General features: G+C 51.1%; 1 protein-coding gene across 1 annotated transcript; it reads left to right on the plus strand.

Moving 5' to 3' along the window:
- The first annotated feature begins 10,559 nt into the window (after nt 1-10,559).
- Nucleotides 10,560-15,354, plus strand: LOC133360762 (polycystin-2-like protein 1). Its single transcript, XM_061579616.1, has 4 exons — nt 10,560-10,692; nt 10,880-11,083; nt 11,861-12,136; nt 13,541-15,354. Exons 1-4 carry the CDS (start codon nt 10,581-10,583, stop codon nt 14,248-14,250), a joined length of 1,302 nt encoding a protein of 433 aa, XP_061435600.1. The 5' UTR covers nt 10,560-10,580; the 3' UTR covers nt 14,251-15,354.
- The last annotated feature ends 3,628 nt before the right edge of the window (nt 15,355-18,982 follow it).

The raw sequence follows: 18,982 nt of genomic DNA on the forward strand, positions 1-18,982 counted from the left end.
CACTCACCCTCACCACTCACCACTCACCCTCACCACTCAACTTCACCACTCAACCTCACCCTCACTACTCACCATTCATCCTGACCAATCACCACTCACCACTCACCACTCTCCACTAACCCTTACCACTCAACCTCACCACTCACCCTCAACACTCACCCTTAAAACTAACCACTCTCTCACCCTCACCACTCAGCACTCACCCTCAGCACTCACCCTCACCACTCACCCTCAGCACTCACGCTCACCACTCACCACTCACCCCTAACCGCTCACCTATCACCACTCACAACTGCCACTCACCCTCACCACTGACCCTCACCACTCACCCTCACAACAACCACTCACCCTCACCGCTCACCACTCACACTCACCCTTCCTACTCACCACTCAACCTCACCACTGACCACTCACCCTTACCCTCACCACTCACCCTCAACATCAACACTCACCCAAACCACTCACCATCATCACAAATCCTAACCACTCACCCTCACCACTCACCCTCACCACTCACCCTCACCACTCACTCTCACCACACCCTCAGCACTCACCCTCCCCACTCACCCTCACCACACACCCTCACCACTTAACCTCACCACTCAACCTCACCACTCACCCTCACCACTCACCCTCACCATTCACCCTCAACACTCACCCTAACCCTTCTCCCTCACCGTCACCACTCACCCTCACCACTCACCCCTCACTATCACCACTCACCCTCACTACTAACCCTGACCCCTCACCACTGACCACTCACCCTCACCACTCACCATCACCACTCACCCTTACTACTCACCACTCAACCTCACCACTCTTCGTCATCACTCACCCTCACCACTCACCCCTCACCACTCACCCTCACCACTCACCCCTCACCATCACCACTCACCCTCACCACTCTCCCTCACCACTCACCCTCACCATTCACCCTCACCACTCACCCTCACCACTCAACCTCACCACTCAACCTCACCACTCCACCTCACCCTCACTACTCACCATTCATCCTGACCAATCACCACTGACCAATCACCACTCACCACTCTCCACTAACCCTCACCACTCAACCTCACCACTCACCCTCACCACTCACCCTCACCACTCAACCTCACCACTCCACCTCACTACTCACCATTCATCCTGACCAATCACCACTGACCAATCACCACTCACCACTCTCCACTAACCCTCACCACTCACCCTCAAAACTAACGACTCTCTCACCACTCACCCTCACCACTCAGCACTCACCCTCACCACTCACCCTCACCACTCACGCTCACCACTCACCCATCACCACTCACAACTGCCACTCACCCTCACAACAACCATTCACCCTCACCGCTCACCACTCACCCTCACCACTCACCCTGACCACTCACCCTGACCACTCACCCTCACCACTAACCCTCACCACTCACCCTTACCACTCACCCTCATCACTAACCCTCACCACTCACCCTTACTACTCACCACTCAACCTCTCCACTATTCGTCAGCACTCACCACTCACCCCTCACCCTCACCACTCACCCTCACCACTCAACCCTCACCATCACCACTCACCCTCACCACTCTCCCTCACCACTCACCACTCACTCTCACAATTCACCCTCACCATTCACCCTCACCATTCACCCTCACCATTCAGCCTCACCACTCACCCTCACCACTCACCCTCACCACTCACCACTCACCGTCACAACCACCTCTCACCCTCAACACTCACCCTCACCACTCAACCTCACCACTCAACCTCACCCTCACTACTCACCATTCATCCTGACCAATTACCACTGACCAATCACCACTCACCACTCTCCACTAACCCTCACCACTCAACCTTACCACTCACCCTCAAAACTAACGACTCTCTCACCACTCACCCTCAGCACTCAGCACTCACCCTCACGACTCACCCTCACCACTCACGCTCACCACTCACCCATCACCACTCACAACTGCCACTCACCCTCACAACAACCACTCACCCTCACCGCTCACCACTCACCCTCACCACTCACCCTGACCACTCACCCTCACCACTAACCCTCACCACTCACCCTTACCACTCACCACTAACCCTCACCATCACCACTCACCCTTACAACTCACCACTCAACCTCACCCTCACCACTCACCCTCACCATTCACCCTCAACACTCACCCTAACCCCTCTCTCTCACCACTCTCCCTCACCACTCACCGTCACCACTCACCACTCACCCTCACCACTCACCCCTCACCATCACCACTCACCCTCACCACTAACCCTGACCCCTCACCACTGACCCCTCACCACTAACTATCACCACTCACCCTTACTACTCACCACTCAACCTCACCACTCTTCGTCATCACTCACCCTCACCACTCACCCCTCACCCCTCACCCTCACGACTCACCCTCACCCTCACCACTCACCCTCACCACTCAACTTCACCACTCAACCTCACCCTCACTACTCACAATTCATCCTGACCAATCACCACTGACCAATCACCACTCACCACTCTCCACTAACCCTCACCACTCAACCTCACCACTCACCCTCAACACTCACCCTTAAAACTAACCACTCTCTCACCCTCACCACTCAGCACTCACCCTCACCACTCACCCTCAGCACTCACGCTCACCACTCACCACTCACCCCTAACCGCTCACCTATCACCACTCACAACTGCCACTCACCCTCACCACTGACCCTCACCACTCACCCTCACAACAACCACTCACCCTCACCGCTCACCACTCACACTCACCCTTCCTACTCACCACTCAACCTCACCACTGACCACTCACCCTTACCCTCACCACTCACCCTCAACATCAACACTCACCCAAACCACTCACCATCATCACAAATCCTAACCACTCACCCTCACCACTCACCCTCACCACTCACCCTCACCACTCACTCTCACCACACCCTCAGCACTCACCCTCCCCACTCACCCTCACCACACACCCTCACCACTTAACCTCACCACTCAACCTCACCACTCACCCTCACCACTCACCCTCACCATTCACCCTCAACACTCACCCTAACCCCTCTCCCTCACCACTCTCCCTCACCACTCACCGTCACCACTCACCACTCACCCCTCACTATCGCCACTCACCCTCACCACTAACCCTGACCCCTCACCACTGACCACTCACCACTCACCCTCACCACTCACCATCACCACTCACCCTTACTACTCACCACTCAACCTCACCACTCTTCGTCATCACTCACCCTCACCACTCACCCCTCACCACTCACCCTCACCACTCGCCCCTCACCATCACCACTCAGCCTCACCACTCTCCCTCACCACTCACCCTCACCATTCACCCTCACCCCTCACCACTCACCCTCACCACTCACCCTCACTACTCAACCTCACCACTCCACCTCACCCTCACTACTCACCATTCATCCTGACCAATCACCACTCACCACTCTCCACTAACCCTCACCACTCACCCTCAAAACTAACGACTCTCTCACCACTCAACCTCACCACTCACCCTCAGCACTCACCCTCACCACTCACCCTCACCACTCACGCTCACCACTCACCCATCACCAATCACAACTGCCACTCGCCCTCACCGCTCACCACTCACCCTCACCACTCACCATGACCACTCACCCTCACCACTAACCCTCACCACTCACCCTTACCACTCACCCTCATCACTAACCCTCACCACTCACCCTTACTACTCACCACTCAACCTCTCCACTATTCGTCAGCACTCACCCTCACCACTCACCCCTCACCCTCACCACTCACCCTCACCACTCACCCCTCACCACTCACCCCTCACCACTCACCCTCACCACTCTCCCTCACCACTCACTCTCACAATTCACCCTCACCATTCAGCCTCACCACTCACCCTCACCACTCACCCTCACCACTCACCGTCACAACCACCTCTCACCCTCAACACTCACCCTCACCACTCAACCTCACCACTCAACCTCACCCTCACTACTCACCATTCATCCTGACCAATTACCACTGACCAATCACCACTCACCACTCTCCACTAACCCTCACCACTCAACCTTACCACTCACCCTCAAAACTAACGACTCTCTCACCACTCACCCTCAGCACTCAGCACTCACCCTCACGACTCACCCTCACCACTCACGCTCACCACTCACCCATCACCACTCACAACTGCCACTCACCCTCACAACAACCACTCACCCTCACCGCTCACCACTCACCCTCACCACTCACCCTGACCACTCACCCTCACCACTAACCCTCACCACTCACCCTTACCACTCACCACTAACCCTCACCATCACCACTCACCCTTACTACTCACCACTCAACCTCACCCTCACCACTCACCCTCACCATTCACCCTCAACACTCACCCTAACCCCTCTCTCTCACCACTCTCCCTCACCACTCACCGTCACCACTCACCACTCACCCTCACCACTCACCACTCACCCCTCACCATCACCACTCACCCTCACCACTAACCCTGACCCCTCACCACTGACCCCTCACCACTAACCATCACCACTCACCCTTACTACTCACCACTCAACCTCACCACTCTTCGTCATCACTCACCCTCACCACTCACCCCTCACCCCTCACCCTCACGACTCACCCTCACCCTCACCACTCACCCTCACCACTCAACTTCACCACTCAACCTCACCCTCACTACTCACAATTCATCCTGACCAATCACCACTGACCAATCACCACTCACCACTCTCCACTAACCCTCACCACTCAACCTCACCACTCACCCTCAACACTCACCCTTAAAACTAACCACTCTCTCACCCTCACCACTCAGCACTCACCCTCACCACTCACCCTCAGCACTCACGCTCACCACTCACCAATCACCCCTAACCGCTCACCTATCACCACTCACAACTGCCACTCACCCTCACCACTGACCCTCACCACTCACCCTCACAACAACCACTCACCCTCACCGCTCACCACTCACACTCACCCTTCCTACTCACCACTCAACCTCACCACTGACCACTCACCCTTACCCTCACCACTCACCCTCAACATCAACACTCACCCAAACCACTCACCATCATCACAAATCCTAACCACTCACCCTCACCACTCACCCTCACCACTCACCCTCACCACTCACTCTCACCACACCCTCAGCACTCACCCTCCCCACTCACCCTCACCACACACCCTCACCACTTAACCTCACCACTCAACCTCACCACTCACCCTCACCACTCACCCTCACCATTCACCCTCAACACTCACCCTAACCCTTCTCCCTCACCGTCACCACTCACCCTCACCACTCACCCCTCACTATCACCACTCACCCTCACTACTAACCCTGACCCCTCACCACTGACCACTCACCCTCACCACTCACCATCACCACTCACCCTTACTACTCACCACTCAACCTCACCACTCTTCGTCATCACTCACCCTCACCACTCACCCCTCACCACTCACCCTCACCACTCACCCCTCACCATCACCACTCACCCTCACCACTCTCCCTCACCACTCACCCTCACCATTCACCCTCACCACTCACCCTCACCACTCTCCCTCACCACTCTCCCTCACCACTCACCGTCACCACTCACCACTCACCCCTCACTATCGCCACTCACCCTCACCACTAACCCTGACCCCTCACCACTGACCACTCACCACTCACCCTCACCACTCACCATCACCACTCACCCTTACTACTCACCACTCAACCTCACCACTCTTCGTCATCACTCACCCTCACCACTCACCCCTCACCACTCACCCTCACCACTCACCCCTCACCATCACCACTCACCCTCACCACTCTCCCTCACCACTCACCCTCACCATTCACCCTCACCACTCACCCTCACCACTCACCCTCACCACTCACCCTCACCACTCAACCTCACCACTCCACCTCACCCTCACTACTCCACCTCACCCTCACTACTCACCATTCATCCTGACCAATCACCACTCACCACTCTCCACTAACCCTCACCACTCACCCTCAAAACTAACGACTCTCTCACCACTCAACCTCACCACTCACCCTCAGCACTCACCCTCACCACTCACCCTCACCACTCACGCTCACCACTCACCCATCACCAATCACAACTGCCACTCACCCTCACCGCTCACCACTCACCCTCACCACTCACCATGACCACTCACCCTCACCACTAACCCTCACCACTCACCCTTACCACTCACCCTCATCACTAACCCTCACCACTCACCCTTACTACTCACCACTCAACCTCTCCACTATTCGTCAGCACTCACCCTCACCACTCACCCCTCACCCTCACCACTCACCCTCACCACTCACCCCTCACCACTCACCCCTCACCACTCACCCTCACCACTCTCCCTCACCACTCACTCTCACAATTCACCCTCACCATTCAGCCTCACCACTCACCCTCGCCACTCACCCTCACCACTCACCGTCACAACCACCTCTCACCCTCAACACTCACCCTCACCACTCAACCTCACCACTCAACCTCACTACTCACCATTCATCCTGACCAATTACCACTGACCAATCACCACTCACCACTCTCCACTAACCCTCACCACTCAACCTTACCACTCACCCTCAAAACTAACGACTCTCTCACCACTCACCCTCAGCACTCAGCACTCACCCTCACGACTCACCCTCACCACTCACGCTCACCACTCACCACTCACCCATCACCACTCACAACTGCCACTCACCCTCACAACAACCACTCACCCTCACCGCTCACCACTCACCCTCACCACTCACCCTCACCACTCACCCTCACCACTCACCCTCACCACTCACCCTGACCACTCACCCTCACCACTAACCCTCACCACTCACCCTTACCACTCACCACTAACCCTCACCATCACCACTCACCCTTACTACTCACCACTCAACCTCACCCTCACCACTCACCCTCACCATTCACCCTCAACACTCACCCTAACCCCTCTCTCTCACCACTCTCCCTCACCACTCACCGTCACCACTCACCACTCACCCTCACCACTCACCCCTCATCATCACCACTCACCCTCACCACTAACCCTGACCCCTCACCACTGACCACGCACCCTCACCACTAACCCTCACCATCACCACTCACCCTTACTACTCACCACTCAACCTCACCACTCTTCATCATCACTCACCCTCACCACTCACCCCTCACCCCTCACCCTCACGACTCACCCTCACCACTCACCCTCACCACTCACCCTCACCACTCAACTTCACCACTCAACCTCACCCTCACTACTCACCATTCATCCTGACCAATCACCACTGACCAATCACCACTCACCACTCTCCACTAACCCTTACCACTCAACCTCACCACTCACCCTCAACACTCACCCTTAAAACTAACCACTCTCTCACCCTCACCACTCAGCACTCACCCTCACCACTCACCCTCAGCACTCACGCTCACCACTCACCACTCACCCCTAACCGCTCACCTATCACCACTCACAACTGCCACTCACCCTCACCACTGACCCTCACCACTCACCCTCACAACAACCACTCACCCTCACCGCTCACCACTCACACTCACCCTCACTACTCACCACTCATCCTCACCAATCACACCCTCACCAATCACCACTCACCCTCACCACTTACCACTCACCCTCCCACTCACTACTCACCCTCACCACTCACCCTCACCATTCACCCTCACCACTCTCCCTCACCACTCTCCCTCACCACTCTCCCTCACCACTCACCCTCACCACTCACCAGTCACGCTCACCACTGATGCTCACCACTCACCCTCACTACTCACCCTGCCCACTCACCCTCACTCACCTAATCGCTCACCACTCACCCTCACCCTGACCACTCACCACTCATCCTCACCAATCACACCCTCACCAATCACCAATCAGCACTCACCCTCACCTTCACCACTCACCCTAACCACTCACCCTCACCACCACCACTCACCCTATTCCCGTTTTAAAAAAAACTTGCTTACGTGTCGCCAAGTATGCTTAACATTTCACTAATTTAGATTTTGACATTACACATACAAAACGTCAGCTTGTACTACTGTCATGATAGCAGGTACCACCACCACAGTGATGGTGAGTGGTGAGGGTGAGCGGTGAGGGTGAGTGGTGAGGGAGAGCGGTGAGTGGTGAGGGTGAGTGGTGAATGGTGAGGGTGAGTGCTGAGGGTGAGTTGTGAGAGTGGTGAGTGGTGAGGGTGAGTGGTGAAGGTGAGTGATGAGGGTGAGTGGAGAGGGTGAGTGGTTAAGGTGAGGGTGAGTGGTGAGGGAGAGTGGTGAGGGAGAGTGGTGGTGGTAAGGGTGAGGATGGTTGGTGATTGTCAGTGGTGAGCGTGAGTGGTAAGGGAAAGGGGTGAATGGTGAGGGTGAGTGCTGAGGGTGAGTTGTGAGAGTGGTGAGGGTGAGTGGTGAGGGAGAGTGGTGAGGGCGAGTAGTGGTGGTGAGGGTGAGTAGTGAGTGATGAGGGTGAGGGTGATTAGTGAGTGGTGAGGGTGAGCGTGAGTGGTGAGGAGTGAGGAAGAGTGGTGAGGGTGAGTGGTGAGGGTGAGTGAGAGGTGAGGGTGAGTGGTGGTGAGTGGTGGTGGTGAGGGTGAGTGGTGAGGATGAGTGGTGGTGGTGAGGGCGAGGATGATTGGTGAGGGTGAGCGTGAGTGTTGAGGGAGAAGGGTGAGTGGTGAGTGATGGTGAGTGTGAGTGGTGATAGTAAGTGGTGAGTGGTGAGGGTGAGTGAGGGAGAGTGGTGAGGGAGAGTGGTGAGGGTGTATATATTTTTGCCTATGATGACAGCAGTACATGCTGACGTTTTGTATGTTAAATGTAAAAGCAAAATGTGTGAATGTGTGTGTCTGCGAGACACAGTTTGTTATAAAGGGAACAGGGCGATTCGAAATGAATCGACAACCATCGATTCCTTTGCGCGATTCAGAGAATCGATTCTTGGCGCGTCGGGTTTAAAAGTAATTACAGAGTTTTATTTTCATTGGTATGGTATGTTATGTTTGAAAGTTTTCAGGAGTTTTTAATAATATGTTTGCCCCGGTCAACGCCGGATATTTCCCATTCGTAGCAGTTTATATCGACTCTATAATCAACTTATTTTAAACGGGAACAGGGCGATTCTAAATGAATCTACAACCATCGATTCATTTGCGCGATTCAGAGAATCGATTCTTGGCGCGTCGGGTTTAAAAGTAATTACAGAGTTTTATTTTCATTGGTATGGTATGTTATGTTTGAAAGTTTTCAGGAGTTTTTAATAATATGTTTGCCCCGGTCAACGCCGGATATTTCCCATTCGTAGCAGTTTATATCGACTCTATAATCAACTTATTTTAAACGGGAACAGGGTGATTCTGAATGAATCTACAAGCATCGATTCCTTTGCGAGAATCAGAGAATCGATTCTTGGCGAGTCGGGTTTAAAAGTAATTACAGAGTTTTATTTTCATTGGTATGTAATGTTTTAAAGTTTTCAGAAGATTTTAAATGTATTTTCCCCCCGGGCAACGCTGAGTATATCGAGTTTATACCACAAAGTCGTCGCCTGACACGTATGGGGTGTGGAGGCCTAGTACCGTGCAGAGCCTCCGGCCTCACCTAGATTGCCCACCCGGCCGAGGCTGGGTGCTGTGGCCGTCACCCCCCCCCCCCCCCCCGCGCTACAATAATACTGTCTAATCGCTATTATTTTATTATCTACCGACCCTATGATAGTGATTGCACACATTGGGGGGTGGGTGGGGAGTGAAGAGGACGTGAAACTTTGATGAATTTACCTCAGCGTCGCGTGTTAATGCGTGCGCATATTTTAACGGGAATTAAAAATGGCGTCCACCTCGAAGCGGCGTTGCTAACCGTTGCCAGGGGCCAACCGCCCGTTGCCAGGGGCAACCGCCTTCACTCATGCGCAACGGCGTGCTTCATTATGTGCTGGTCGGCAATAATAAATAAATAAAGAGAAATCGCACTAAATCGATAATCGGTCCGATTTAAAGTTTAGAGACGAAAAATCGGAAATGCCTAAGTTTACCGTGGGGCCGGGGGCGTGCCCACCTGCTAAATTTAATCTCGGCGAACCCCACGGTCCGAGAGCTAAATCCCCCGGAAGGGAACGTACGCAGACGGACAGACAGACAGACGGACGGACAGACAGACAGACGGTCTGTCCGTCTGTCTGACAGACAGACAAAAAGTGACGTTTATAGGTAAGATAAGCACACTGCAGTATTAATCGGGATTACACTGGTCACGAACCGGGATTCTGTGCAACAAGCTGTGAATGCGCTACCGCTCGTCACCGTCATGCACTCACCCAATAAACACGCCAACGTCGAGCCAATGCTGGCATAAGGTTAGAAGCATTGGAGCAAAGTTGGCCCGAAGTAATACTTTCCATGTCGTATTTACTGGGCGCTCTCTCTCGTGGGGCGCTGTGCCAGCAGAGTCCGGTGTGCACAAGGGGGCACTGAACCCCCTTGACGCGGGCGTGGACGGGAGCACGCAGTGGCAGGAAGACTCCTCGATGTACGGCGAGGCCTGGTCACCGTACACGCCCACGCAAGAGGAGATCTCCTCCTTTGCGTCGTCCCCTGCATCGTGGTGGAGCTACTCAGACGAGGCTCCGCTGCCACTTGGTATGGGGGACTCCATGCATTCGGTTTTCCTGCTGTCCTGGGAAATCTCCAAGGGTTTCCTGGACGTTAAAAGTCCACGCTTTTGTCAGCTGTGTAATAACTGAACCTTGCACCCATGAGCACGGCGAAGTAGAGTCATACGACTCCCACGATTTGACACCTTTAACCTAAACCGGACCTTCCGCAGGAGGCATCGCCGAGTACCCGGGCTCGGGCTACGTGGCGACGCTGGGCGACAGCCTCGAAGACGCCGCCGACGTCATCGCGGGTCTCCGGCGGATGTCATGGGTCGACTCTCGCACTGCGGTCGTCTTCGTAGAATTCTGTGTCTTCAATGCGAACCTCAACCTGTTTACCACCGTCACCATGGCTACCCGCTTTGCTTCCGATGGTAAATGGCGCTCGCAAACAACTCGGGTCGCCCAGAGATGGTCAGGCGGCTCAGTAGCCACGTCGTCAGCAATCGCTTACTTTGGTCACAGCCTCAGTCCAGTCGACAACAACCTGCACCTGCAAATTCTCAGTCCAGTCCGAGTCGATGGATTTCGTGGATTCGATCTCTCAAGTCACCTCGAGTCCAGCTGCCAAGCTTTCAGTCAGACACTCTACTGAATGTTGGTGTGAGGGGCATTCAATCCACCACCCCCCCCCCCCCCCCAACCAATATTATCAACTTGGCGAATTGGTTAAATAATATTCTTATATACAAATATAGCCAATGCCCGTTTCTGGTCTTCCTTAATATACTGCAATCTCTGATAACGCGACTCCAGAGGTGGATAAATTCGGGTTGATTTCGACAAAGACAATCATTCTGCAAGAATACTCCCTTCATTCAAGATCTTTCTCCCAAGTTATATTCCAATTAGGTTTACTCAAATAACCCGACACCACCCTCCTGGCATGATAACAAAGCCCCCAATCCAGCAGTGGACTGCCACATAACATGCATTAGGAACTGCTTGTGTTTCCTGTGGAACTGATGTGTTATTGCGCTCTTACATTCAAATTCGATAATAATCACCATCACGGGTTCCTCTTGGTGCAAATCAAGGGTGCACTTTATAAGCAGTCCACATTGTAAAATTGTACAATTGAGGAGGTCCGCTGCAGGCTTACAGTGAGAACTCTGGTCGCACGATTTGCGTCCCTCATTGCACGTGTGCAGATGACGACCTCCCCTCCCACCGAGTCCGCGTCTTCGCCATTCCCCCGGCCTTGTCGTCGTGGCTGCCAGCATGCGTGCTACTGGTGCTGTTGACGCTGGTGAAGGCGGCGCGCCAGCTCTTCCACTCGCTGAACCGCGACGGCCTGGCCGGCCTGCGCTGCCCAGTGCTGTGGCTCGAGGCGGCCGCCTGCGCCCTGCGCCTGCAGCTCGTCGCCGCGCACTTCCAGTGGGTGGACGCCGCCAATCGCGCAATCAGCACCATCGCCACTGGCACTGGTGAGCACGAGGTGGTGGCCGTGGGTGCGATGATGGTGGTGGTGGCAGTGGAGAAGGTGGTGTTGCTTTGTGGGCAGCTGGAGTGTACCGGTTAGGGCACTGTGCTGAGGTGGCCAGAGTTCGATAACCAGTCGCAGTCAACACCGGTGATGAATATTTGAATGGGTCCTGGGTGTCCTTAAGTGAATTCAGCCTCAAATAACTACCTGGTGCATTGCGAATTAAACATCACCACGGGGGAAACAACGGAGGCCCAGGTGCGGTGCTGGGAACCCACCCCCTCGTGTACCTTGCGGGCCTCCTTAGGGCATTGCTAGCAGCACTTGCCCCAAAAGTATGTTAAGACTCTTAAGGGGATCTTTGTATTTGGTTAACTGAGCCTTAAATGAGTACCTGATGAAATGTGTAAATATCACCATTGGGGAGATAAAGGCGGCCAGGCGTGGTGTTGGCCACCCACCCCCCTTGTGTGCCGTGCCGGCCTTCATTGGCGCTCGCTAACAGCAGTTACCCTAACAGTCTGTTTAAGGCTACGAACGGAAGAAGGAAGAAAGTGTTGGCAATGGTTCCAGTGGAATTATTGGCATATACTTCTTGAAGTACACGAAAAAAACTCTGACATGCCCATATTTCCATATTAATTAAAAATGCAGCTGCAGGTGTCATTCAAGTGCACAAGAGTTACATTTCTATGAAAGGTTCTGGAGCCTAAAAAAAAGCACAAAATTCGATAAATAATTGCATTCACTAAATACAATACTGCCCCTCACCAAATCACCCAAAATGCACTCAATCTCGTCAAACCGTGTTAGCAAAATTACTCGGCGGGTTATTGAGTGAAATACGTAATTTATGTTAACTACCTCACTCGTTGGTTCAATCCATATACTGACGCCTGATGTTTATTTGGAGTTTGCATATATCTCTCTCTCCCCGTGGTCACGTAGGTTTTTGTACGGGTCCTCCGGTTTTTCCCTCCACATTTAGAAATATGTGTTTAGAGTATTTGTCTGCTATAAATTTCCACGTGACAAGCCAATTTGTTGAGCTATTATTTGTGGCCAGGTCGCTTCTGAAAAAGAGCTACATAGCTCAGTGGGACTTACCTGGTAAAATACAAAGTTTATTTCATCCTGCGGGTATATTAATGAACCATAATTAGGTTCTCTCTACTGCACAGTGGACATTAAAGATCTCGTGAGGTTGGAACAGAGACAGCTGCCACTATGGGTCTCCTTGACTATACTGCAGCAGGGCACAGGACCGGTTTAGATGAGTTTCTTAGTGAGGCACTTTGAGTCGCCGAGGCATTCAAGCACCACCGTACAAGCACGTAACTTGTGCCACCCTTCAAAGCTCTATTCTCCTCTTCTGGCACCGCATTCCCCAACCAAAAACCCGCAGGAGTCTTTACAAGCTTCCAAGAGGTGGCGTTTTACGTCGAGCTGCTCCGCTTCTCTACGGCAACGCTCGTCTTCCTCGCCCTGCTGCGCGTGCTCACCATCGCCGGCGCCACCGTTACCCTCGCCTGTCTCGGCCGGGCACTAGCAGTTCGTGTGCGCCGGCTCCGGGGCTTCGGCGCCATCTGTGCCTCCGTGGCCTGCGGCTCCTCGTTCTTAATGTGGGCCCTGCTCGGACACCGCCTTTACCAATTCCGGCGGTTCATTGGTAGCGCCGGCGTCGTTGTGGCCGCACCCGCGATCCCAAGCGCGCGGGACCTCGGCAGAATCGCCGGCGCTCCAATGGAGGCTGCGGCGCGGCTGGCGCTGGCATTCGTCTTTCGCCTCTTGATGCCGATGTGCGCGTTTGTGGTGGCGGGGGGAGGGGTGCCATGGGCGGGCGAGGCAGGCAGCTCCGAAGCTGTTGGCGCAAGTGACGTGCGGGAATACCTGGGGAGCGTCGTCACGTCTGGCAAGGCCGCCGCGGTGAAGTTTGTGACGGCATGCAAAGGGCGCATGGGCAGACGGGGCTTTTCAGATTCAGTACCGTTTCCAACCGGAGGATCCGAGCCGGATAGGTGTGGGGCCATCAGGGCACGGGTGGTTTTTCCACTGGATATTTATCATGCTGAGCCTGAACCGAACCACGCTACGCTGGCCTCACGAGATATTTGAATCTGGCCCAGGGGTGCAGGTGTGGGGCCAATGAGTAGTTCATTGCATGCGATGTCAGCACACAACTCAAATATGGCGTCGCCACTTCTCAATGTATGCATTGCATGTGTAATTGTCACCAAAATTTTGTCCCTGATTGAAGTGTTTGCTGACAAGTCAGCATTCATTTGTAGGATCAATCTCCACCGATTGTGTTTATCCCCACCTCGCTGCCCTGTAGCTCCGTCTCATTGAGCAGCCTCATCCAGGCACACGCCCACCACCTGCGGTATTGGCCGACCGTAGAGAGCGAGCAGTGCGGAGGCTAAATATTATTTATTTCGTATTGCAGCTTCGTATAAATAAACTGCACTGGCCATACTCTGCAACTCTGCGCAGCCAGACCATTGACGAGAAGGGAGGCAGAACTCAACACAGAGGCATTGCACATCCACGAGAGTAGTAGCAGATCGGTTACACACATGACGTCAGCCAGTAGACTGAGGACATAGCGTCATGTTATCTGTGCCCGACTCGATTTACATGATGTCGGCAGAATGATCTCGGCTTCTTCAGTGGAAAAACAACCTAGCCCCTCCTGGGCCGTGCTGGACTGGTTCAGCAGGCCAAACAACCCTGATGCTTGGACAAAGTGGGTGTCAGACCCATATTTACTTATCATTTAAATTCTTGAATAATTAAGCAAAATCAAATAATTACTTATTTCATGGAAAAACATCTCAAGGATTAAAATCCACTTACAAGAGGTGGCCGGGTTTTCTCAGAGGTCAGAGCACTTAGCTGGCGATGATACGAGTTGAGGTTAGCATTGGATTTTTAACTGAATATATAGTGAGCCAAACAAATTAACTGGTGATGCTGCTGCATTTGCAGTGATACACAAGCCCAAATATCAAAACACGTGTCAATAACACTATGGCCTTAAATGAAAAAGTAAACAATACGTATGTTGTGCAATGCCCCTTCTTCATAGCACACAGAGGCCAGAGAGGTCACCTCTCCTGTGAAGAAGGGCCATTGCCCCAAACGTTGCCAATTATAAACTCTTCCGTTGAAAGCAGAGTTATTGACGAATGTTTTTTGTTTAATGAATGAGTTGTCACTTTCCCAGGCCACTCTCCTGTGAGAGTGTTTGCCCATAACAATCAAACCAATATTATGGATATGTCTTAGGTTGATGATATAGGCCCGATCACCAAAACACTCGTTTTGCACTCAATTTGTCTATCTAAGTTCCAGCTCTGAAAATAAAAAAACATAGTTTAGTTGTCATATGATTAACATTACTTTCTGTAGCAGGGCAGGTGGGGAAAGTGCTGCCCCCAAGTGCAGATAAGAGGTAACTTCCGTGAGCCATTCTCTAACAGGGTATTTCTCTAATCTATCGTTATGTCAACAGGCCAGCCAGGAAAAAATTGGGGGGAAAGGCTAAATAATATTTTTTTGTTTATATTACCAAACGAACGAGATTGCAGTATAACATCTAAACGTGATTTACTTGGGTTAGTCATCATTAGCTAGTCTCCATTTCTAGATGGAGGCACCCCTCATGGTCCAGTACCATCTCTCTCACCCCTGCACATTAACCAATCTCATCACTCTATCTCCACGGTGGTCAAACTCTTGGATGCGTTCTTTCCTCCGGCAGTCGCCTCACAGCAAGCGCCTGATTTCAATTCCCGACCCTGGCTCCTGTCTGTGCAGAGTTCTGCATGGGTTTCCTTATAACTTCTCCAGTATCCTCCTGTAGCGAATAAAAAAACAATACGATGTAACCAGTATTGGCCAATCATCCCGATGTTGTACATATTGTGATTTAAAATTAATAATGATAAAAAATGAAATGTATTTTCGGGGTATGTAAAACCAATTGTGATAATATCAATGATTCTCGCTTCAACATTTATGAATCACGCTTTAACATTATGATTCTTGCTTTAACTTTTATAAATGTAATTATATCAGGTCTCGGGATTCAGATCTCACCGCAGGATACAGCTCGTCATTACAATGATGCACGAATTTAGGAAAGGAGCTCTTGGAAACCTGTTTTAAATCTAAGCAACTTAAATCTCAAATATTCAACAACTCTTATCAGAATTCCAACAACAGTGCCCATGGAAATATACGTACTCATCAATCTGTACTGGATGATCATAAAAGCATCAATGGTCAAATCTCAACATCACTGGTTAAACCAGAACAATAGGCAACGCCTCAAAATGGCAATATTCGCACAGAATGCGTTTTCATTAAATGTGTATCAAATAAATTTCGATTTAAAGCTTTCCTGACTGCAGGGATTTATCTTCTTGGTTCTTTCGGTAAAGTCACGTAGAAGGGAAATAATAAAATTAAAACATTACATTTATTTTATAATTTTAATTTTTATTATTTTATTTTTTCCCTTCTACGTGACTTTACCGAAAGAACCAAGAAGATGCGTATCAAATAGAAAACGTCAAGGCTGTCTCATGGTAACGCGACTATACACAATTCCCTCATTATGGTGTGTGAGGTATGCAAGCTGAGATTATTCTTGGCCCACAACCTATACAAGGTACGGTTAAAAACTGTGCATAAATGTAAAGTTAATGTTTTTATTCTAAACAATACCTCAAGTCCCACAACGATTTGCAGAACGGCAGGCTTGGCCCACAGCTATAGTGCGCTCGCAGCCCTGCTGCTCGCTACTGCTTCGCACTTGTCTGTGCATCGTGATCGATCTACACTGGAGTGATCCGAGTCAGCACGCTCGTGGTCAGCCATCAGCTGCTGCCATGATTTTGTGCATGTTATCTGCACGCCAGGCTTGAGCTGCAGTTGGAGTACTCTGTGGCCACTATGCTCCTCATTCCTATTCAGCAGCTGCCTGCTTCGGGCGAGCACCCTTGGTGCCCTGCCCTCACTCGGGAGTTCTTCTGCTCTTTTGCTCACTAACTTTTCCAACCTATAGCTTGGACAACATTTCATGCACACTCTATATTGGTGTATAACTAAAATCTCCACTTCTCACACGTCTTGGCTGATCACATAATTTTTTAAAATGCATTCGCACACCTCTTAGCTTCTCACAACTTTTAGCTGAGTACAGTACAATTTCTCGAAGTCCTTGACTCTGCAAGTGAATCAAAACATAAGGGAAAACGTAGATTAAAAACTTTCAGCGATACTCAGAGTCTGTCAGCGAAGAACTCAACACTTAGCAACAAAGAGCCATTGCCTCTGCAAGACTCTTGATACTTATGGTTGATTTCGAGGACCATACCCCGGAGTTTGCCTCAGCAAGACTGACTTGTATGATTTTGGGTGCTGTTTATATAGGATTCTAGCTCATGTGGTTAATTACCGAAGGCACATTATGGTCCAACATCCCCTCATCTTTGCACACGTGGTGCATCCGGCGGGTCAGCCTGAGTTCATTCCTGGTTCTGGCTCCGCAGACCTCCTGGCACTTGATGCTATAACCCCTATAAAACTCCCCTCCCTCTGGAGGCAATCCCAAGATTGTGTGAGCGCAGATGTTCTTCATTTCCCCAGGTGTGGCTTTTTGACCACAGCCTTGTTTATTATGAATTCCTGCTGCAGCATGCAATGACAGCCACTGGGAAGACAAAGGTGGTCGGATGTGACTTGGTTGTATTCCTTGCATTATCATTAAGTTATACATGCTTCATCTTCTTGGTTCTTTCGGTAAAGTCACGTAGAAGTGAAATAATAAAATAATAAAAATAAAACAATAAAATAATTCTCAACGTTTCGGCTGCAACGCAAGCAGCCGTCCTCAGGTGAAGAATGAAACACCACCAAGCTTGGAGCGTATATTTAAGCTGGGTTGGAGGGGGAAGAGAAGCGCCTTGACAATAATTTGCATATCAAGAGCAATTTAGCATATTTATGGGAAATGCGTAGGAGGTGGGCGGGGGGTTTCACCAGTCATATTATGCCCGTGCATTATGCAGGATTAGCAGCATCAAAGGGAGGGGATGGGGGGTAGGATTAACAAAGGGAAGGAATGTTAATAGTATGTAGCTGCAGTTGCTAAACCACCACGTAAAAAACTAAAGTATAAACTATATAGTATCATCAGTATACTAAATATACTCTCCAATAAGCTGAGCTACTAACAGTAAGTAATACATTACAATTCTATGTCGCAAAAAATATAATATGCTTCCAGCTAAACTTTATTCTCTTACATCACACGGGTCTACCCTGTACTATATACTGCCATAGACAAACCCAACATTAAATTATATACTGTATTACTATACACACGCTATACCTTCGACTATAATATTACCAAGTATTATTCTACCCACCCTACTATATACCACACTGCTGTATATTCACTATACAATTACGATACTGTATATTACCTTATACATTGTATTAAACATTACAATTTTATACTATTGTAATGCGAGCGTAAATGGGAAGGCCGGATGTGACGATCCGAGAGGGAGGAGTCAGGGTCACGTGGGAGAGAGGTTATAAGAGGGAGCCCAGAAGAGATCAGGGCCAGTCGATGGAGTGAAGAGGTGGGACCACGTTGGAAACAAGTTTAGCTGGAAGCATATTATATTTTTTGCGACATAGTAGCTCAGCTTATTGGAGAGTATATTTAGTATACTGATGATACTATGTAGTATACACTTTAGTTTTTTTTACGTGGTGGTTTAGCAACTGCAGCTGCATACTATTAACATTCCTTCCTTTTGTTAATGCTACC

This window comes from Lethenteron reissneri, chromosome 69, assembly GCF_015708825.2.
Source record: "Lethenteron reissneri isolate LAM-NWPU_2019-01 chromosome 69, ASM1570882v1, whole genome shotgun sequence".
Taxonomy (NCBI): domain Eukaryota; kingdom Metazoa; phylum Chordata; class Hyperoartia; order Petromyzontiformes; family Petromyzontidae; genus Lethenteron; species Lethenteron reissneri.

What these genes read in the sequence shown, in the direction of transcription:
- LOC133360762 (XM_061579616.1), top strand. Translation starts at nt 10,581, where the DNA reads ATGTACGGCGAGGCCTGGTCACCGTACACGCCCACGCAAGAGGAGATC. An exon ending in CGAGGCTCCGCTGCCACTTG is followed by an intron (nt 10,693 to 10,879) that starts GTATGGGGGACT and finishes GACCTTCCGCAG; the next exon opens with GAGGCATCGCCGAGTACCCG. An exon ending in CACCATCGCCACTGGCACTG is followed by an intron (nt 12,137 to 13,540) that starts GTGAGCACGAGG and finishes AAAAACCCGCAG; the next exon opens with GAGTCTTTACAAGCTTCCAA.